The 22594-nt window shown below is 38.9% G+C and overlaps 1 protein-coding gene across 1 annotated transcript in view; it reads left to right on the top strand.

Moving 5' to 3' along the window:
- Positions 1-457: 457 nt before the first annotated feature.
- LOC103925566 (AT-rich interactive domain-containing protein 1B-like) overlaps positions 458-22594 on the top strand; it is a 73486-nt gene continuing 51349 nt past the window's right edge. The window contains exons 1-2 of the mRNA XM_009334294.1: positions 458-536; positions 1241-1435. Coding sequence (XP_009332569.1) covers positions 1250-1435 — 186 coding nt within the window. The 5' untranslated portion in view covers positions 458-536; positions 1241-1249. The remainder of the gene's footprint in view (positions 537-1240; positions 1436-22594) is intronic.

The raw sequence follows: 22594 nt of genomic DNA, 5'->3' as shown, positions 1-22594 counted from the left end.
GTATAGGGGGGGGAAAAGCCACAGTGTCTTAGTAGTACAAACAGCAATGAGAAGAAACAGGGATGGGAGGGGGGAAATGTAATTTATTGTCATACTAACTATTACGTCAGAATATAATAGCCAGAAAGGACTTGTAGAAGCCGTGTTACATAGGAGGCTTTAAAATGAAACTGGTCAACAGTACGCTGTAGGAAAACACGTACAAAATGTGCTATGGGAAGGAATCCTGTTACTGGTGGGAGGGTGGGCTGGCAGGGTGAATCAATAGGTCTTTTTCCCTGGGAGGAGGCGCGGGGGGATGTGTCTCTTCCACGAAGACGAGATTGTGATAGGCTTTTTAAAAGATTTTTTTCCCCCTTTCTTCCGTGAATATAATTGGCACTCAGGAATTAAAAAAATGGATGTCATATTAACAGTACAGTGCTGCGCTTGACAAAATACGATATTTTTTCTGGTTCAGTTAGTCCTCAGTAATAAAACATGAGAGTAATACCACAGAATGCTTGACACCCATCCTGAAACTGTTATGGTGCTTGGTAAGTGCTGCCAAAAGTCTAAAAATAAAACTTCCCTCCCTTGCTTCCCCTCCCCCTCCATCAGTGATTGCAGTTTGGATTTTCTAAGGTCTATTAAGGAGGCAAATAAACTTCCATGTAAAATGTGGGTTATGACTTGCCTTTTGATCTGGAAACTTATTAATGCACACGATAGCAATATGAAAATGCTGAAATACAGCGTTCTGTATGCATTGCACTTCTTGGAAACTTTATTTTCTTTCCACTTTCCCTTTTTTCAAGGTAAGAAAACAGATGTTTTCTCAAGGTTAAATGGCTTGTCCACTACTTGTGTCTCTCTTGATAGACACAGTTTTATTTATGTTTAAACATTAAAGTGATGCTAATCAGTTTGCAACAGTATACTTAATTATTTCTTGAACTGAGATTTATTGGGCATTTTTTTCTGCTTTTTCTGTAGGTAAGAGACAACCTTAAGTTTTGAGTGCAAAATTTTTTATTTATTTTGTTTTAAATGCAATGGAAGTCCCAAACTCACCGTTCAAAACCTCATCTAATTAACATGAGAACCAGAGTATGGCGCTTTGCCTGTTTGTATGTCAAGTCGGTATTCGGTGTATAAAGCATTGAGAAAACGTGTATAGTTTGCCCGCGGTAAGCATGACTATTCCGACCTTTCTCTTTCCGTATCTTAAAAGTATTTCTTTGCTTGTGTTTAACAACAGGGCAGTCCAATGGATCCAATGGTCATGAAGAGACCTCAGTTGTACGGCATGGGCAATAACCCTCACTCTCAGACGCAGCAGAGCAGCCCCTACCCCGGGCAGTCCTACGGCCCTCCCGGCCCCCAGCGCTATCCCGTGGGAATGCAGGGCCGAGCCCCGGCAGCCATGGGAGGAATGCAGTATCCACAGCAACAGGTTTGTGGAGGATTTTTCTGCGTTGCTTTGGTTTCCCTCCTCTCCTTCTCTTCCCTTCTGACACTGTCGTGGTACAGAGGGTGCAAGAAAAAAATATTCAGAAATAAGTATTTCTCATGCAGAAGGAGGGTGAAGGACTGGTTTAAGAGTAAATAAATCATGTTGACAGTGTGAATGTTTTCCGAAACCCCATACAGTCAGAAAAAAGTTTACTTTGGTGCTGGTATCTTTGGAGAGAGAAGTATGTCAAACGCCATCAGTTTTCTTTTTCTTCCAGTTGACACCATTTAGCCTTGTATGTTTTTTGGTTGGTTGGGTTTTTTTTTTTTAAATTATCTTTCTTTCTGGCTTAGATACGTTTACATGTAAGATGAAAACCTAGAGCTGACATCAATACAGCAAGATGAGTGTTGTCCAGTGCATACAGAAAGTGTTACATATTTACATCAGCTGTTTGTTGTTGTGGGTTTGGGTTGGTTTTTTTTTTTCTTCTCTCATCTTTTTGGTAGGAGCCTGTAGCTTTTCCTATGTTTTTGCCTTTACCAACTCTTTATAGTCAGTATATTTTTTTTTTTTTTTTTTATGTCAGAGGACATAGAAATGTAAGAATCTCCTTTTATCTACTTGGATTTCACTGTTGATGGTGACGTCTTCTGCCTTTTTCCTACCCTTTTAAAGAAAGTAAATTCTAATGTTCATACCATATACTAAGGAAGATACAGTAGTTTTCTAGAGGGGAGGGATAAATCAAGGTTATCTGGAAGTTATATTTTGCTAATTTTTTTTTTTTTAATTAGGGTTAGGATTGTGAGTATATGCAATGGGAGCTCTGTACTTTGTTGTGAGCACAACAAACGATTATCTTGATTGTTAATGGGAAAGAACACTTTTGTGCAACTGACTAGTTGCGGATCAGCTTCTTTATGTCATTTATTGTTAAATATTGGGAAGAAAATAAAATTTTGGACTCCTAGCAGATAGGTGCCTGGTTAATTCTAGTTAGCACCCATCCACCAGGACAGGATGTTCATCAGGTGGTTAATTAAATAAGTTTCAAATATACTAGTTCGGTGAATAGTACCTTTATCAACAGCTTTCTTTTTTATTCTTTTCTGTTGTTAAATAGATACTTACTTGCAAGGAAGAGATCAATTAGTTTAGAAACATCAACAATATGTTTGGTCACTAGCTTTACACAGCAAAGCGTTTTGTCAGTTGTAAAAGGAGGTGAAATTGGAAAAAGGAGGCTTTATTTTTCTCTGTGTGTCTGTAGCCAAAATGAAGTTATTAAAACATATTTTTAATTTTAAAATGAGTTATTCTGTGTTATGTGGAGATGAGTGTTGAATTTTCACTTCATTTGCTAATTGCTTGAGCATTGTAAATTACCCGTCAGCAGGCAGTGACCTGGCACAGTGATTGGCTGCCGGCCCTATCCGTCTTCTCACAGCATTAATATAATTGGCTGAGCAGCAGCACAGTTCTGAGCTAATGCTCTTTGGGGAAAAAGTGAGAGGATAATTATGACATTGAATTTTTATTGAACGGACATCACCACCTAGGCATGATTTTGTTTTGGACAGCCTCCAAAGCTTCGTGTGTTTGGTTTGTGAACCTCTAATGATCTGAATCCAGTTCTTTTCATATTGCTCATATATTACCACCTTTCTACAAAGGATTAAAATGCAGGTATGCAGGTTTGTAAATTGAATTGCCAACTTACCAGCTGAGTGGTAAGTTGTCTTTGGCACAGGATGCCACAGTTTGATTCCTGGCTGGATTTTTACTCCTGTGACATGAATATTAAATAACGAGAGCCTAGCTACGCTTGTTAAAATTGGCTGTGTAGCACGTACCTACTTCTAGATATAATATATATAAAATAAATAATATTGCCAGAAGTTTCAGAAGATGAATCTCAGCACTTTCTGGAAATTGGAGTCCCTTTACAATGTCACATTGAATTTATCAAAAGCGCAAGGCACTTCCGAAAACTTGATTGTTTAAAAAATACTGGGCCTTAAACACATACAGTGCTCAGATTTAAGTATTGTGCAGAGAGAGCGTTGGGTAGACGGGTTATGAGGGTGGAAGTGCCACACTGTAGGAAAGGTGGGAAGCATCGATGGGGAAGGTTGTTCTTATTTTAAGTTACAGTCTGCTGTTGCCCAAAGATAGCCGAGGGTGTCAGTTCTGTTTCCTCGGATGAAATGAGAAGGCTTTTTGTTAGGCTGTGAAGATTTTTGAATTTTGAAGAAGACCTTGAAATGTTAAGTCTGGCTCTTTGTCAGCGAGTGTTGTGGCTTGAGGTTAGAACTATGGGACTTGACAGATTTTAACTTGCAGGCTCTGCTGCAGGATGCTGCAAATGAAGAAATAAAGATGAAAAACAACACCCTAAAGATCCAGCTAAAATTAATGGAAATGGTAGAAATGAAGATAATTGCCTAGATGTAGGTAGCTGGCCTATGTCATGTTGCAGCAGAGAATAGTTTGTTCCAGCCTGCAGCCCAGAGGTGGAGGAGAGAGCTCGCGGGAAGGGAAGCCTCTGGCATAAGCAGTGAAAGATTAAAGAGCATGAAAAAGATGAAATGTTATCAGGTGCAGTCATTCTACATATCTGCAGCATGGGTGTCAAGCATGGCCTGCTAACCTGTTGAAAAAGTGATACCAACGTAATGCTGCAGACATTCTCTTACAACTGCTGTTTGGTCCAGGCATGCTTGATACCAAAGAGGAAGATGCAAATAAGACCCCACATTTTCTTAACATTCTGTGTGGAAATCGCAGGATGTTGAAGAGAGTACAGAAAGTATGGGATATGTTCTGTGACATGGCTGCAAAGGATGCTGTGAAGAGAGAAACCTGATCTCCTCAGCATTTGAGCTTGGAACTCATCTCTCATGAGTTATCAATGACGAGCCTCAGAACAAAACACTAAGCCTTATACAAGGGGCAAAATTTGAAATGCAGACAATCTTTTTGCATTACTCACTAATATAACTAAAGATAAAGGGGTTGAGATATATATGTAGGCATGTAGGAAAGAGAGGTAAAACTGTGATGAAGCTAATGGTAACGGTAACCTGAGGTTTTCTCTTTCTTCTCCAATGCTTGACAACAGAGACTCACATTTATCATGTAAAGATGGGTGATAGCTTGTTGTGACAAAATGCTAAGCAATCTGAAGAATGCTGCAGCATTTTGTCAAATCTTAAGGGCATGTCCAGTTAACTCAGTGTGAGTCAAATAAATATATAAAGCACTTGGACTGATTTGGGTAAAATTGTCTTAATGGGTTAGGAGATTAAAAATCAAGTTATTCTGCACCTGTATAGAAGGGGAAGTGTAAGAGAGGAAGGTGTTACTAAAAGAGTCATATACTTAATTTATAAGACTGCAGACATGACAGTTTATGTCTCTTTTGTCAGTAGGCATAAATATGTATGGTGACTGAATTACTTACAAAGAGATTTTTTTGTTGTTAGGAAAACTTCTAGGGTTCCGTCTCTTTCCCGTCCTCTTTCAGTGGGAGGGGCGGGGAAAGGAGGCAAGGGAAAGCTGGGAGCAACTTGACCTGTGCCTATGTTGTCAGTTTTCAACGACTGAAACACAAGTTGCAACAAGGCCAGTGTTTGCATCCCAAGGTTTTAAAAGGCTGGTCCTGCATGTAAATCTCAATCCTGCTATCTCATCATCTCACGTACTCTCTCTCCTGGTTTGCATGGGATGACTGTAATTTTAGGATTATTAGCACTCCTCACCCAGGACTTCAGGGAGAGCGCAGTATGTATGTAGAAACAGAAAGCAGAAAAACATACTTTCAGGTTTAACTTTCAGTTTCTAATCCCTTAGATATTTCTTGGAATTACGAAGAGATGATGTCAAAATTGAAAATCCTAATATGCAGGGATACTCAGCACCTGCAAACTTCGGGCTTGATTTTTGCAATACATTTCACTATAGTGTGAGTAATAAGATCTGATTATAAAGACAATAATTTCCTTTTCATTTAACTTCTTTTTCTCCCCCCACCCCTTTTGGACCTCAGTCAAGCAAGTGATGATGCCCTAATCAGTTTCTGGCTTTGGTTCGATTGCCCTGTCAAAGTGTTTCTGTGCTTTAGTGCTGTGTGCTGTAGGAAAGTCTTCTGCTACTTTGTAAAAACATTTTTGCTAAAACTAGAAATACCTCAGAGTACCTACTAAAATATGTTTTCTCTGCCAGTGTCTGATGGTGTTGCTTTTTCGTGTTAATAGCATGTAATACTTTCTTTTGTGCTGAATTTCATTAAGCTTAGAATTCAGCTGCTTGAAATACCCACGTATAGGTTTTGGAAGTTTTCAGCGAAGTCTGAAGGCTTGGATTTATGAATATGTTTGAAAGAATTGAATGGTGTGATATGCCTGTTGAATGAGATGATCATTGCTTAATTGATTTTTTTTAGGATGCATTAAAATTCCTTGTGTACTTGATGGACTGGAACAACAACATATTGTGTAAATAGGATCGTGTTGCTATAATGCATAGTAAATTCTTTATGAAAGATAGTTATGTGGATATGTACAATAGCCATTCCTAATAGCTGTTTAAAATGGAGTACTTCAGTACTTTTTCGTTTCAGTTCTGATCATGCAGTTACGAGGCTTGAGCCTCGGTCTATTCTTTCTCCCTTTTTTGCTATAGAAATACTGTAAGATGAAAGGGTGCTAATCACTTGTCCCTTTAACATTTTTTATATTCTTGATTTGCAGAATTCAAAAATAAACGTTGTCAGTGTCATAGTTTTAAGAGTGGAACTGCAAATATTCAGAGAAACATTTTTTCTTTTTTTTAATGTACAGATTATTTTGAGGATAAAGGAAAATATGCTGCTTGGGTTTTGGTTGGTTGGTTGTCTTTTTTTAAGTCTTATGTGGCAGGTTTCAACTTGGAGTAACTTTTTTTTAAAGGGGCAGAGAAGTTGTAAGACCTCTGGGAATGTGCAGCAAGGATTTATTGTAATGGAAACTGCAAGTCAACCAGAACTATAGCAGCACCAATGTGATTACCTCATTTAGGAAAGGGTTTACAGTGCTTGTATTGGGTAATGTCCCAGATTGGAAATGTCAAATTTACGCCAAGGAAATCAATTGGCTGTTGGCTTGGCAGGTAGAGTTTTAAAGCTAGCAAACACAAATGTGTTTACTACGGCGTGGCTGGTTGTGTGTGTGTTACTTTCTGAAATCATTTTAATTCTAGAAGATTGAAATATGCCAAGAAAGTGGGGCTTGCTGTCTCGTTTTGCTCTGAACCATTAACTTAAAATGTGGTGCATCCGTACAGCTAATACTAGCCAAGTGATACGTTTGTTGTCTTCTGTGTGTATAATTGCCCTCACCAGCTAGAAAATACTGAATAGATTGCAGGTTTTTGTGCTCCTAAGCGGCTTTTAGCACAGTTGATGTTAGTATTGGTTAAGGGAGCAGAGACAGAAAATAAGCAAGGTTATCATTTCTCAGCCTATTTATTTTGCAAGAACAGAGAATGAATCAATATGATTGAATCTCAAAAACAACCAGCAGAGGACAAAACATTAAGATGCGTTGTTTTTTCTTAAAGATTGATAGATGCATTTCATACACACACATAAAAAGGGAGTGTGAAGCTTTGATCAGCGTGTGCTTCAGAAGTACGTTTTCCAGATTTTTGTTTGATTTGCCTTGGGGTTTTGGGGGGGCTTTGTTTTTTTGTTTTGTTTTTTTGGGTTTTTTTGTGTGTCTTATTTTGGGGTTTTGTTTGTTTGTTTTGTTTATTTTGTTTTGCTTTTTTTTCCTGGGCATTTATTTGGAGCTCTCACTAGTAGATTAAGGACCTTCTTAGTAATTCCTGGAAAGCCGAAAGGTTGAAACTCTTAAAGATGAATCTTTTCTCAACTTCCTCTTCTATTAAGAACATGTAAATACTTCGAATTAAAATAATTCCTCAGTAAAATTTTATTTGAATGATATATATGCCATCCTGTTGAACTGCTATAAACTTCCAGCAAAAAACCTCTTCAATAAAATAAATAGAAGAAATACTTCCTGGAGAGTGTAAAGTTTGAATCCTTCCTTTTATGAATCAGAAAAAAAGACACGAAGTCATAGCTATTTGTCTTCCTTGTAAGGTTGTCTTTAAGAATGGATCTTTTGGTGATCAAGTGTTAATAATTGCAAAGAAAAGTTGCTGCTTTTTGTCATGTAAACAAATGGGACTTTTAAATTTCAGATTTAGGAAAATGCTAAATACTGTGCTTGTGCAGACTGTAGGAAAATGTTTAGCGTGGTTCTTTCTTTTTGGGTATACTAAGCCTCATTGACTAAATTGAAAAAAAGGCTGCTACTTTAGTTCGTGGCAGGATAAGGCTTTATGTTGTATTGTCTCCTTTAGAATTATCCCTTCTATTGAGTGTAATTTACTCTATAGAGGGAGGTGAGCACAGATTACAGATGATCGTGGAATCAAATTTGACATAAGTTTGGGGTCTTTATGGTAGCTTAGCTCTTCATCTTAATGCTGGTCATCTGAGATTGTTTACCGAAGAAAATCCCTAAAGTAGTGGAATTGTATTATTATGGTAAATAGAAACATTTCAGTAGCTTCTATCATTTCTTTGAAACTGCGTGGAAACAAATGTAGGTTGAAAAGGAAAAAGAACTGATCCTTCAGCTGGTGCGAGAAAGCTTGGAAATGAGACAGGGTCAAGATATTTATCTGTTCAATTACTATGTACTGATGTTCAGTAAATGCTAATTTTTACATCCATCCTGGAGTAAATGGCAGTCTACATTTGTATAGAAAGTGCGTAAGAATCATCAGTGTACTATGCCAAATAAAATATATTTTTGTTACTGCTAAATGATTGTACTTCAGGTGGAATATTTAATAGCTGTAATCACATTTGTAATTCTGCTTGGAAGTGGGGGCATGAGAGAGGAAAAACATACAAACCCTATGTGTTGGTGTTCTGAAAAAGATTGCTGTTAAGGAAGCAGCAGTTATTTTGTTGTTGAGAACTTGGTTTGCTAGCAGTATTAGCTGTCAGTCTACACTGGAGTTAGGTAGGAAATAGATTTTGGTGATCAGAAGTAGAGAACAGAGGACCATTTGCTGCTTCACTAGGAAGATAACAAAATCATTTACTTATGAACAGCTCATTTTACATGGCAGCAGGAGACATGAGTTTATTTACATTTGAAGTAAAATAAGCATCTTACTTTAAGAAAAGGCTGCTGCATTACTCTATTCAACAGCTGCCATATAATGACTGTGCCAGGAGGGTTTTCAAGTGTAGGTAAGGAATAATTAACAGTTACTCCTAATAGTATAGTCATAGTAGTTTTCTGTTAATAATATTCATCAAAGAATAATTGGCACTCCAAATTACTGAAATGACATCCAGACCCATCATGCACACGCACGTTAAGATTTTTGTAGCCATACTTTCTGTAATGTTCCTGGGGGGCAACTCAGCATTTTTTTTGAAGTCTTGGTGTAAGTTTCTCAGAAGATACTGTCAATTGTCTGTAAATTTGAGCTTACTCAGAGGAAGCAAGGGAGGCAACAGGGTTTGCTTTTTTAAAAATAGGGAGTGTGTTTCCCACAGCTGAAAATAGGGCTGAAGATAAGAAGGTGAAACCTGCCTGAAACCAGTGGGAAATTTGCTGTGACTTCAGTGGAGCTACAATTTCACTTGGGGGCCAGGTTGTTGGGGTTGGGTGACTGGTCTTTAATTGACAGCAGCATAGGCAGAAACAGCCCTCTGAGTCAACTGAAGAGAAATTTCAGAATGAGACAGGCCAGTAACCTTCACTTTGGTGACTCTGGGACAGACTCAGGTAGCTTTCTTCTTGGAACAATAGACCTTTCAAGAAATACCTGACGTTTCGGTAGCTCAAGATTAGACTCCTATTGCTACCAGCAGCTTTTTTTTTAAAAACTAAGATTTATGTTAGATTTAGTTTCAGCAATACTTAAGTAAAAATTAGTTTTACAGTAGCATAGTAAGTACTGCAAAAAATCAAAAGCATTTTCCACACCTTTTTTATGTAGTCAGTCTTAAACGACATGGGTCCTATGCAGTATAATCAAAGCTTGCTCAGCAACCTGCTTCAGTTTTGTATGTTTTATCACCTAAAACATTAAGACTTTTGTGGGAGTAGATGAGTTATAAAATCTTAAAAAAAAAATCTTAAATATGTTTAAGACTATTAACATTCTTTGTAGATAATTTTTTCTAAAACTCCATGGTTTTTTATATATTGCATTGCTCCTTGTAACTGTACTAACTGGGGGCATATAAGGATCCTGATGTAAATACTTTAAGCTTTTGGTGTTTTGTTGTTTTTCAAGACCGATGAAAGAAAGATTTAAGAACTTAAGGAATGACTTAAAGCTACAGCACATTTAATTTTTGTAGGCTTTTATTCTTCTGCTACCTTGCGTGACCCCATTTTTGGGTGCTTCTCTGGTACTTGTGCTTCTTATTCATTGTTTTGCCTAAAATAGAACAAAAGTGTTAAATGCTTCATCCTTGCTGATAAGTATGTGATCTCTGAATCTTATATAATGTCTTTGGGGGATGGGGAAGAGGAGCAAGAAGAAAATAAGTGTCTGTTTTATTTCTTTATACGCTCCATCCTTTTCCTCCTCTTCTGAACATTGTTTCTTAGTAACGCTTTTTGCATTTGTGTGTTGTTAAGAACAAGACACATAACAGGTAATAAACAATTTAGTGACTGGACAATATTAGAAAAGCATATTCGAATCATATTCAAATACACCTTTTGGAAAGTGGGTTAATTTGGCTTCGGTATATACGTCAAAGGGACAAATTATGCTTGCTGTTAGTTTGTTTCACAGAACAGTGATGAAGAGATTTCTGCATGTTTCTTGGTAAACTGTAATATAACTTGTTTTTTGAGACAAGAGTCCAATCAAAATAAACAAGGTTTATATAGCCACTTAGGGAAGATGTTGTTTTAATTATAGAAGTGATATTACTTATCTTGAGTCTATGTACATACGTGTGTTTTACAGGCCATGTTGGCAAACACGTGTTTTACAGGACAGGTTAGCAAAACTGCCTTGTTCTTTTCACAGGATTCTCTCTCTCTCTCTCTCTGAACTGTTTCGTGCTGTGCAAGTGGTGTTCAGTAAAAACAAACACGTGAGAGTCCGTGCCAAGAACAGATTGAGCCTGTGCACGGAGGAAGCAGGCAGGGCCGCTCAGCAAGGACCTCTGCTTTGAGCTCCTTCTGCCCCTTCTGAGTAACTCTGCTGCTCGCCTCTGCTGTCCCTCCTAACTTTTCCTGCTGGCAGCTCTGAAAATTGGTTTGTGTTTTGACTCTTCCACCGTACTGGAGAGTATTTAAAAGGACGGATGCAAATTGACTAGTTTTGTGTCTTTCATTGGTTTAATTTTATTGCTGGTTGGCAAAACTGAAGAAAATCAGAGGCCAAGATATCCCCCTGCAGATTTGGGAAGTGTGTACTTAATAGATTTATGGCCCTTTTACGTTTGGAAAGTTGTCCTAGAGAGGAAACTTATTTCTAAAATGAACCTTAAGTTCTGCAGAAAATGATGCCTTAGACCTTGCGTTCACCAAGGAAAAAAATTGTACCTGATGTTGGAGAGAAGGCAGGTGGGTTTTCAGTCCTTCGAGGTGGTGCTGTGAGAAATCCCATGTATCCTTCTCAAATTGAAGATTAAGTTTTATGACCTGAGTAAATTTGCAGTCTTGCAGCAAATGGTGAAGAATAGATTCAGTAAATGCCAAGACTGTGTGGGTACTTGGCCTTTCTTTTTTGATTTTATACGTTACAAGAAAAATAATGTTTTCTAATATTGCTTTAGGCCAATAATGCAGGGGTTACACGAGGAGCATAACCACAAAAAGTAATTGAAGAATATCCAGGAAAAGATCAGATATACTTTGGATGTATTGGGTGTAGGCTTTTCTTTCTTCTTTCTCTCGTGTTTTGTCATCCCATTTTTGTCTTTCACATATATAACTATCTAAAAATATGTTCCTATTCTTGGTGTGCATTAAGATCCTGTATATCAGAATAAAAACCTGACTAAATATCAGAACCCTGTGTACGTGTGAGTTGCTGTGTTTTTACTGGAGTTGCTTTAGACTTGCTTGCAGGAACTCTGAAACTTCTGCTTTCTGTAAAGCTGTTTTTTTTTTTTTTTTAAAGTTTTTAGCCCAGAGGATAAAATTGGTTATTGTTATGAAACCTGGTTGTAAGGCGGCTGTTTATAAGAGTGTGAAAAGATGCACGCTGCTTGTAGTGTTCTGCTTAGTGGAGAAAACATGTTTTTACTTGAAATGTATTTTTTATACGTGGACCTGATCTTAGGTATTCCACTTCCAGCCATAGACAGGAATGACTGTGTCCCGAATCCTTCCACAAAATACATTTAAGTGTCCTCAAGATTTTTATAAATACTTGCTGAGAGAAAAGACAACAGACTTTGGCACTTGTTAATCCTGTAGTAATAAAATGCTGCAAATGATAGCTTTTTAAAGTTGCATTGTGTTTTTGTTGGGTACTTTGTACTGCCTCAGAGATGCAAAATTTCACTAGGTTATTTGGCATTTTCAGTAGCATCTCTGAAAAAGCGAGGTGCAAGGTCTTAAATAATAGAGTTTGGTAAAAGGCGTGGAAAGGAGCAAGGGACTAGTAGAGAAGCAGTATTGGCAGTGCTAGCGCTGATTGTACAAGGAATGATCATCCACTTCCTGCATGTCAATAAAAATGCAGGAGAGCACCTTTCTTGACACAGGGGTTGCTGAAACATCAGTGCTGTCTTTTTTTGTAATACTCCTGTGGATGTTTTTGCACAAAGTGGTATCTGTCAGAGCTTGAAATATTCTTGCACAGTTCTCTTTGAACAGGTAGCACAGGACAAGTTCTAGCACATAGCTGCTTGACATGGGGCCGCCTACCGCGGGGAAGGAATGCCTTGCTTACATACATCTGACTTGATGTGCTAAGAACTTTGCCAGTCATTTTGCCGATTACATACTGCGCTGTAAATAATTACTGAACTTCCATTTTGAATCACAGCTTTTTTCTTTTTTTTTTCTCCCCCCGTTAAAGGAAGACAATGGCAGTGGAAAATATTGAGGATGCCATAACAGTTTGTGATTAGCCTGGAGATATTTTTACAGTGAATCTAACATAAATCTGCACATTTTTATTGCTACGCTGTCTTTGTTTTTGGAATGCAATATTTGCTCTCCCTGTGTTGCTTTCAGTGGTTCATCTAGTAATACACGTGGAGTGGAGTATGTCAAATTACAATTGAAAACAAATGTTGTGAACGGCTCACCTAAAGGATGCAATAGGAATACTAAGACTTAATATTTTCCTTAAAGAGATGCCTTTTCTTTGTTATTTTCATACATTTGGTGAGAGATTGTAGCTGATATTTGAATAGAGGTTGAAAAAAGTGTAGTCTTGTTTTCGTACACTTGCTGGAGTTCTTTATCTACGCTGTTAACATCTTGTTTTGGAAATTGAGATATTCAGTCACCGGAATGTGATATGCTGTGAAAACCCCGATTGTGCTGAAAAAGGCAGAATGAATTGGGCGATAGGGCCCTTTGAAAGGACGTGAATTCACTCTTGTCCCATAATTTTTCCTGCGGTTGAAGTAAGGGTAAGTGCTTATTGGAGCAAGCAACAGACAACAGTATATTTGTGTGCAGTTGCCTTGAGGGATTTTTCTCGTCTTTTTTTCCTTAAGATTCCCTGTCTTGGGGTAACTTTTTCTGTTTAGCTGCAGGTGAAATGGGCCTTGCAAATATATTTGTCAGCTTAGACAGAGGTGTACATGTTTGCCTTTATTGCTACGTTAATATTGTTAGTTACACTATATTTGCTCATGGAAAAATAAGTGAATAATGGAAGCCCGAAACCTTGTTCTGGATAGAGGTGTTATGGATGCTTGGTCAGTCTTTTGTTTCCTCTCCCTTCTGGGTGAGGAAACTGTATTGCTGGGGGGCTCCCTTTGAAACCCTGTTTGTGTTCAGGAACACCACAACCAGCCATTAGCTCTCCCATTGGTTTACATGATTTTTAGTGAAATTTGCCTAAGGTTGTGCTCTTCATGTCCATTTTGGCCTTAAGGCTGCAGTTTCCAACTGGAAGGCACAGGAGGCTTCCCATCCGGTGGGGAGAGCTGCCTTCACAGGCAGCGGGAGAGGCTACCAGCCCTTCCTGTGGCAACCTGTCCCTTCGTGGAGTTATTTAGTGGAAAACTGCAGTGGTTATGAGCTGATCCGTCTCAAAGGTCTTCCTTCTGCTGGTGAGACAGTCGAGGTAAATGTAGTGACAGTAGGGCTGTGGAAAAGTCTGGACCTGTGTTACAAAAAATACATCTTGATGCAGCAGTCATTTGGATGGAGGTATGCTTTGGTAGCTATTGAGAAAAGAGTTACCATGTGAAAATAAGTGTGCAAATGCGAATCATTAAAAAAAAAAAAATGTTGATAATCTTTCTCCTGAACGAAGCTGGTGACAGTACATGACTGGCCACTGCTGTTTAGTGTCTTTGCCTGGACTTGACTCTTTGTCATACTTCTGGACACCCTACAGTACCATTAATTTAGAACATGATGCTTCCTGAAACCATACTGCATATTGAAGCAGTGGCTTCTTTTTTTCTGGTATAGAACAAAATGACAGAATATCTCAGAAGTTTCAGGATAACAGAAATAAGTGGACTAAATCCATGCTATGGGATTGGAAGACTTTGGAGCTGTGATGCTTGAATTGCTCCACTGGCCAGAAAATACACCTAGACAGGCTTTTTCTGACCTAAAGAAAGGAAAGTATGGCTCATACTCCTGAGGCTGCTGAGACTCCCAGAAGATGATGACCAAGGGACATTCCCAAGTCTCAGAACTTCCCATGAGGTAGAAGAAAACCCATCTTTTCCATTTAGTGCAAGAAACCTGGCAGCCCCCTCTTCCCCCTTCTCCTGCCCCCAGCCACGTTTGGCTGTCCTGTCAGTCAGCTTTGGTGGAAGAATTCACATTAGTAAGGTAGGGTTTTGATGATAGTTGCCAGGAGGCAGAAGCTTTTTAAAAGCCTTTTTATCCAGTTGACGTGCTCAAAAAGCCTTCCTTCCCGATAGATAGGCAGGACAGAAACAAAGATCCTGGAAGTGACCTGCTGGTAGGGTGAGTAATTCAGTGGAGAAAGCTGTTGGGGTTTTGGAGAAGCTAGTTATTGTCTGCGAAGGGAAGGGAGCGTGTTCTTTGGCTAGGCTCGCTCCAGAAGCGATTTGCTGGGGAGCACTTTGGCTTGGGCGGGTGGAAGACCTCTGGGCTGGGGCAATGGGGCTGAAGGGTAAGATTACAGGAACATGTAAGCACACGTTGAAACCTAAATCACGGTTTTGTGAACAAAAGTGATCAAGGTACCCAGCATGACAGGAGGGATAAAAAAAACCCACCCTATTTAATTGCCTATACTCTAATGCTGGCAGCCAGGGTAATAAACAAGAGGAGCTGAAATTTCTCATTTACGATTATAAATTTCATCTACTTGGTATTACTTGAAATCTAGTGGGAAGGTTCACAGGATTGGAATGTTAAAATAAACGGTTATAACCTATTTAGAGAGAATTGAATAGGTAGAAGGGGAGGGAAAGTGGTACTCTATATCAAGAGCGGTATTATGTATTTCTGAATCACTGAGTGCTCAAAAGCAAATGATCTTAAATGCTTCTGAGTTACTGTCCTGGCAGAGAAGGCAGGAGATGAAGGTACTAGCTAGTACCTGCTAGATACCACTGAAATAAAGTAGAAGCAGGATGACCAGTCCTTTAAGAATGTTACTTGCATTGGGGAGGGCGGGGGGAGCAGGGACTGAACACCTTCTGCTGCCAATATTGAAACCCTTATGAATTTCTGTTAAAAACTGTGTGTGTGTAAATGCAGGCGACAGTTTGTCTGGAAAAGCATTTTATCTGAGGAATTCAAAGGCAAATGAAGAAGAACTGGTCACAGAAGTAAATTAGTGGTTTTTTTTAGTTGTAGGAACTATAGCATTATTTAACTATGTTGTATGCAGAAGGTAATTGAGCTCAAATAAGCCAACAACTTAAAATCCATGACCATGGATGCGTATAGATTGGTAGATATATTGTGTACACATACAAAGACGTGTCTGTTACTTTTAGAGGGACAGCAACACAAAGATGGGAATGGTCATAAGCTAAATGGGTTGGGAGGAATTTTTTTTCTATAGATGATACTTGGAAAATGGCTTAAAGGTTTTTTACTAAATGAATAATTGAGGAAAAACTTAATTCTCTCCTGCTGTTTCTGTCTCAACCATCTGTCAGAATTTTAGAACTAGAGCTATTTCTTTTTCTGTTTAATAAGGATATTTTGAATGTGGATCAAGTTTATTTTAAAGTGGTTTCTTTAACTAACGAAGACCCATTCTAAAAGGAGTCAAATTCCTTCAACTATAAATGAGCACTAATTGTGAATTTAAAAAATGATCTGGTAAGAAAGAAATGTTCTGTTTACCACTTTTCTAATGTAATAAGCATGTTAAATTTAAGAACTGAATAAATATTTGTTTAAGTACATAATTGCTTAAGTAAGTGTGTGTGGACATTTAAATAAGTTTTTTCTGGTTAGCAAAAAGACTTGCCAAGCGTAGAGTGAAAGCTAGAGCTGATAATAAGACAAAACAGAATAGTTACCAATCAGTGAGACTAAACCTTTCTTTAAAATAATAACAAAAAAAAAAATTAATGCAACACAGGATTAAAATATATTACTTATACCAGATTTTCCTGCTTGCCAATTTAAATGAAGATAAGACCAGGCTAATATACAATACTTCGATTTGAATAAATCCACTGTGATCTAGGGACTAAAGTGCAGGTCCCATTTGCGGGATATTGCTTTCTTCTGAAAAAGCAGTGATAGAGAAGGCTTTGAAGGTCATGGTAGATAATCAGTTGAGTGCAAGTTCCTTGTGCAATCGTGCAGTTTGAAAGCATTAATATGATATTTGGCTGAATAAAAGAAAGTGATACTGGAAAACTGAATCTAGTTTTTGGTCCCTCAAAATGGCTAGTGGAGATGGAGCTCGGGTAAAGAATTAGAATGGCTGCAGGGAACTGGAGAATGTGGTTGATTGTAAGAATTCCCAAGAACTGAATAACCTTTTAGATTAAAAGGAGGTGATTCAGATCTCTTGACCTGAATCTGTGTATGACTGAATATGTGGAACAGAAATTTTAAAGAAGAATTTTTCAGTGCAGCATACAGGTATATAGCATGGGCTATACTTTCACCGTCAAGGAAAGCACATTGACTGGAGAACTGTGGCCATGTGTGGATGCCATGTAAGGCTTGCTGTCTCCTTCAAGTGTTGCAGAGTATCTTCAAACAATCAAAGTAACCCTAAAAGATCTGAAAATTAACTTGGTCTTTAAAGTATTGAGTGACATGAATGTGAAAGCACTTCTGCATTATTGCAATCAGAATATTTGTTTTTCTTTCTCTAATGAATCTCACGTTCCAACAATGTGGTCAATTTATTAAACCTGTAGCACATTGTTACGCCTTCAGAAACTAGGAACTTCAATTACTAAAAATAATGTAATGTGGTTCTTAATTTTGCAAAAGTGAGTGCTTTTTGTGGAGACAGGTTCTCTACGCCTGAGATGTTTGCCATCAGGCAAGTAATTTAAAATGCATGTAGAAGGTATGAAAACGCCTTCTGGAGACAGAAGGCATTCTTACTTCTGCTGAAACACCCCGGGTAAACTCTAAGAGTTCAGAGGACACAGAAATGCTATTTTGCGTCTAGCTTGGAATCAGGAGCAGGCTAATACCTGCATCCTCCAGAAAAAACTTCCTTGCATCCTCCAGAAAAAACTTCCTTTGAGACAGCAGCAAGCTGGCAGGCCAGTCTGTGGGCTGCCGTGGTCTCTGCAGTGTGGGCAAGTGTGGCTGCGAGAAGCACTAACCAACGATAGCTCATAGGGAGGACTTCTGAAAAGGAGACTCAGTGAATGGGGTACACACAGGTTTTTCTCCTGAACTTGACTTGGTCCAGTTCCATAAAGCCCATTTAAACTGTGAAGTTCTTTTTTCGAGCTGTTCTTTTTTCTTTCCCAAATACGTCCCACTGAAGATCATTGAGAGTTTCTCAAGGAAGGAGGTCAGGTGTGGACTTGTAGGTTTTACTGCATTTGCGTGAGGCACTTCTGGAGAATGATTTTTGCATTTTGTATGTTGGTTAGCTATCCATCTCGATTCTCACTGCTTGTTGTGAAGTCAAAAAAGTACAAATAAACAAAAGCTTACCTTACCAAATTTCCTTGTGAGAATGCGTGCAAGTGTATGCATACTAAGCACTCCTCTGTATCTGTTCTTCTCTGTCTTGGCGTGCTTTGGGAGTAAGGGTCTTAATACTGTTTGATTAACAGTTTACTTTCCAAAATTGACCACAAGGAAGCAAGTTAAATTCATAAAACCATACAGTAGATTAAACTGTGACTTAATCATATCAATTTAATCTGACTCTATTAATAGCTAATAAATGGCTTTATATTTTTTTTTAACGCCTGGGAGCCATGTTACAATATACTCAAGTTATTATTTCAGATAATAACCTCTAGTTCTTCTAGACAATGAATAGGCAGTTATTACTAGTTTTTATATAAAATATAATTTTTCACTTTAGAACTTTTTGGGGTATTTTGGAGAATAAATTAAACCTAATACACAATGTATTACAATTTTATATGTAAGTTTTGCTTTTAATAGTTCAGTTTTCGTTCAAATTTCTGTAAACCTAATAAAAATGTAACTGTAGTTATATATTTATGATAATTTCATTTGTGTGTGCTTTTAGTAATGCATGTATACTACATACTAATGAGCAAATGAGATAACACATTAGAGTTGGAATATAGAAAGAATCCTGGTAATTACGATGCTTGGGTACAAATTTTGACTCTGCTGCTGAACTGTTATGCTAATTTATTATAAAATGCATGATACTTGCAAATAAATGATAAAATACCTACCTGGTGCTGCATATTCAGTAGCGCTTTATCCAAATAATGTATACTGAGCAGAAATCATGTTCTTACAAAATATGGAAGCAAAATCCAAGTTTTAAATGTGCTGGAGTTCTAGCATGCTTTGAACAAATGTGCTCTTACACATCAGGTGGAAACACATGCTGTAGATGCAGCACAATTGCTTTTGTCTCAGCACTTAATCTGACACCCCACCCCCCACCCCGTTTTTACAGTCTTGTCTTGAAACCTTTCAGTCTAAATTGGCATCAGGTCAAAACGTGCCTCGTTGCCATCACGAGAAACTGCCCCCCTCCAGCACCAGGGTTCTAGATTTGTTTTCAGGGTAGTGGGAATTTGCTGTACTGCATGCAAGTTCATGCTTAAGATGGTAGCATCATAGGAGAAGGTCTGGAGATGAGCTGGGGAGGCCTTTGAAGATGAGGGTGCGTGGGGGAAGCAGAAAGCAACAGAGACACACACAAGCGACAATATGGCCAACGCAGAGAGCCAAGTAGGTGTCTGCAGGAGTGTAGGGCAGTGGGGTAACAAAACTGGTGTGACTGCACCAGAGAGGAGCGTTGGAGTGACTGTGACATGAACTGACAAGGGCATGGATGGGATACGTAGCTATGCAGGCAGAGGAAATTGTTAATTTTGGGTGCTGTTGCTCTGGATGAAGCACCAGGGCTTTCCAATAATTAATGTCAGGTTTATTGAGGTAAGAGTGCTCACTGGTTTATTTAGGCACAATTAGTTTTACGTTTTCTTTCACGATTTACTGACATAGGATGTTACTGTAACCCTGGAAGATCGTATACTGGAGTGGGCATGTATATGCGTGTAGCTTGTTAGAATAGTATGTGTAAAAGCAATTTTACAAGTTTTATTTAGTTAAGTGGGCAAACTGTTTTTCTGTAACAACACAGCAACTTAAGCATAAGATCTGTAGCGGTTTCCATTTACTTGTCAGTGGTAGGTTGTCATTTACTCACCTTTTAGAATAGGTGGCGCTGCTGAAAAGATGGCCAGCAGAACATCTTGGCCTACTGTATAGATGAGGAGAATTGGGAAAGGTGTGTGGGGGCATCCCTGTCCGGCAGCCATACTGGCGATTAGGAGATCCTTAAGAACAATTCACCATGTATTTCTGTCCTTCCTCTTCATCTGGTCCCAGTTCTGTTAAATTTTGTCTTTGACATAATATATACACACACACATACATAGATATATTATATATATATACACATACATATATATGGTGGTATGTATATATATCTCTGTATCCAGAAACATCCTGACAGCATGGATTCCTGGGCAGTGGTAGGCACCACTTTTAGTAACGGCACTGGCTGCTCTTGGCTCTGTCAGCCGTAGTGATGCTTTAAATCTGGGATTTGCTATGACAATTAAATACAGACCATGTATAGCTCACAAATCCACCTCTGCCATGACCCCAGATATTGATTTATTTGATTGGACAGTTGGAAAACTATTCAGAATTATCTGTGGAGCAAGCAGCATTTTGAAACCAGTCTTTATTAATATTAAAATGAGTTATTGCTTCTTATCGTCAAAATAATTTGGAATTTGAGGGTGCATCTGACGTTGCATAAATCTCTAGGTAGTGGTGGGTGTTTGAACAAATTTTATGCAGTCTACTTATTCACTTAAAATTTTCAAAACGAGTATTCAAAAGCTGCTTCATTTGAAAGGACAGAGTTTTCACAGCTTACCAGGCTGCAGATTTAATACCAATGAACTTCAAAGCTTTTGCCAGGACAAGTGCGTGCATCTTTGAATTGCTCCACAATTTGGTGGTTTAGCTTAGAAATTAATTGTAAATGTCAGATCTGAAGAAGGGCTTGTGTGACTGTAAATTTGTGTGTGTGGTGGTGGGGTTTTTTTCCTCAGCTACGTCGGTTAGCCTAGTAAGACATTCTCTCCCCCTACACATGCTTAGCTTTATTTATTCCATGTGTGCCATTATTTGTTTATTTATGTATTTATTTTTAAGTATCGTTTGTATTCCGGTCTAAATGTGCTTGAAAATTACCATCTGCTCTCCTGCTATTTAGATAGGGCATGCTACAACTGAGGTGAAGAGCTGTCACATCAAATATTTTCATTCTAGCTTTCGCACCTTTGATACTGAGTTACATAATTGCAGTGCAGGACCGTTTCCAGGGATTCCTTATTTTCTTTTTAACCCTCCCGTTCCTCCCCCCAGTCTTTACTAGATTTTGCTACATTTTGAGAGTGTTTCCAGTGCGGATGCAAGTTTGTGGGTTCTAGGAGGTGAGGGTTCAGCCCCTCAAGAAGGGCCTCTCCTTTTGGTTAAATGCTAAAATTTAGTAGAATAAGCAGGAATAGAAAAGCAGTATGTGCCTATTTACGATGCAAAATGTTTATACACAGATAAAACATTGTAGGGGTGGGGTGGTTTTGCGTTTGGTTGGTGGTTTTTTTTTCCTTTTGTTTCATTGGTTTCTTTTCCATTTTCCACAATTCTTGTCTTTTCTTAAACAAAGTAAAATGTAAATGGGTCAGTGACGTGCAGAATGTATTTCCTGTAATGCTGAGGTCTAATCTACTAGTGTTTTGGTGGTTTTGGGTTTGTTTTTTTTTGCTTGGGTTTGGTTGGTCTTTAAAGTTCAAGGAATAGGGGAGGTGGAAACTACTGTCAAAATTAGACTATTATAAAAATGAACAGATCATCTGTATTCACGTTGACAGTCACTTTGGGTTGAATGGGAATAAACTGACAGAAGATGGTGTTTGGAAATGAAACATGATGGGAAAGCAGTTAGCACAAACTGCCCAATAATTTCTCATAGTCAGGAAAAGAGCGCCATTAGAGAGCGGGGGTTGTGCCAATAAAATAGCTGTAAGATAAATTAATGGTCTTGCAGTACCAGGCAGTAAATTCGGTGCATGTCATCTGCCCCTTCCCTGCTGGTTAATTCGGTAATGGGGTGGGTACTGGCACAGGCACCAAATTCCAGGTGTTTGTATCTCCTGCGAAGTAGAGTTTATTATCTGACTTGTTTTGACCCGCTGGGGCTCTGGTGGGACAAACCGCTGTTGGCTGCCTCCCAGCTGAGGCCCCATGTCCTCTCCCTGGGGTGGCAGGCGGTTCCCCTGCGTGCTTCCTAAGCCATCTTCTCCTTCGCTTTTCCAGAGAGTGATGGTGGTCTTCTGTATGATGTGGGTTTTTTCTTCTTCTACTGAAGTAGTGGATGCAATAAATGTAATTAGTTACTTTTACGTGATGGTTTGTGCATTCTTGTGGCTTACATTGGAGGGATCTTTGCTTTCGTTGGTAACTAGGTGCATCTTTTCTAGCACTGTTGGACACTGCGGAGGCTTTGGTGGCAGGTTGGTGCTGCCAGAGCCTCTTGTGCTTACATGGTGTGGGCGTCCCTCTGCTCCATCCATTAATGCACCTCTTGACTCACCTGAGCTCGGGAAGTGGGATGGAGGGGCCAGGCAGTGGGACCGAGCTGAGGTCATGAAGCTCAACAAAAACCATATGATGGGGCTAAAACATTTCCCCCCAAGCAACCCCCTTTTTTTTCCCCATTTAACCTGGAAAAACCATGCACCAGAGATGTTTCAGCTGAAGTTGCACTCTCTGTTAGTCGTAATTGTAGTACGTGTCGTATCAAACCCTAGTGTGGTAGCTGTGACCTCAGGCCTGGAAAGGATGCACATATCTCAGGTGGTATCATCCATATGTATGCATGCATGTGTGTGCCACATGCATGCTTTCTTTTACAGCAGTAGATGAGACATTTTCCCTGTCCGTAAAAGCTGCTCTGTGGTTCCAGAGCACTGGACCACAGGTGCAGTTGTAGATTCACAGAGGGTTTGTCCTGGTTTGGTCCTATTTTCTGAGCCACGCCAGGAAGTTTTGTTCCTTCTTAGAGGTGCCACTTCATTATTTCAGCTTGAGTTTTGTTTCTTCTGTCGGTCAGCTGAAGTATTTTGGGGGAAAGTGCTTTTGCTCTGAGGTTACTGTTTCAGTACCACATACAGTTGTGTTGAAGGCATTGCCAAAATCTCTT

This window comes from Pygoscelis adeliae, unplaced genomic scaffold, assembly GCF_000699105.1.
Source record: "Pygoscelis adeliae isolate BGI_AS28 unplaced genomic scaffold, ASM69910v1 Scaffold261, whole genome shotgun sequence".
NCBI lineage: Eukaryota > Metazoa > Chordata > Aves > Sphenisciformes > Spheniscidae > Pygoscelis > Pygoscelis adeliae.
This window is presented reverse-complemented; position numbering and strand designations above follow the sequence as displayed.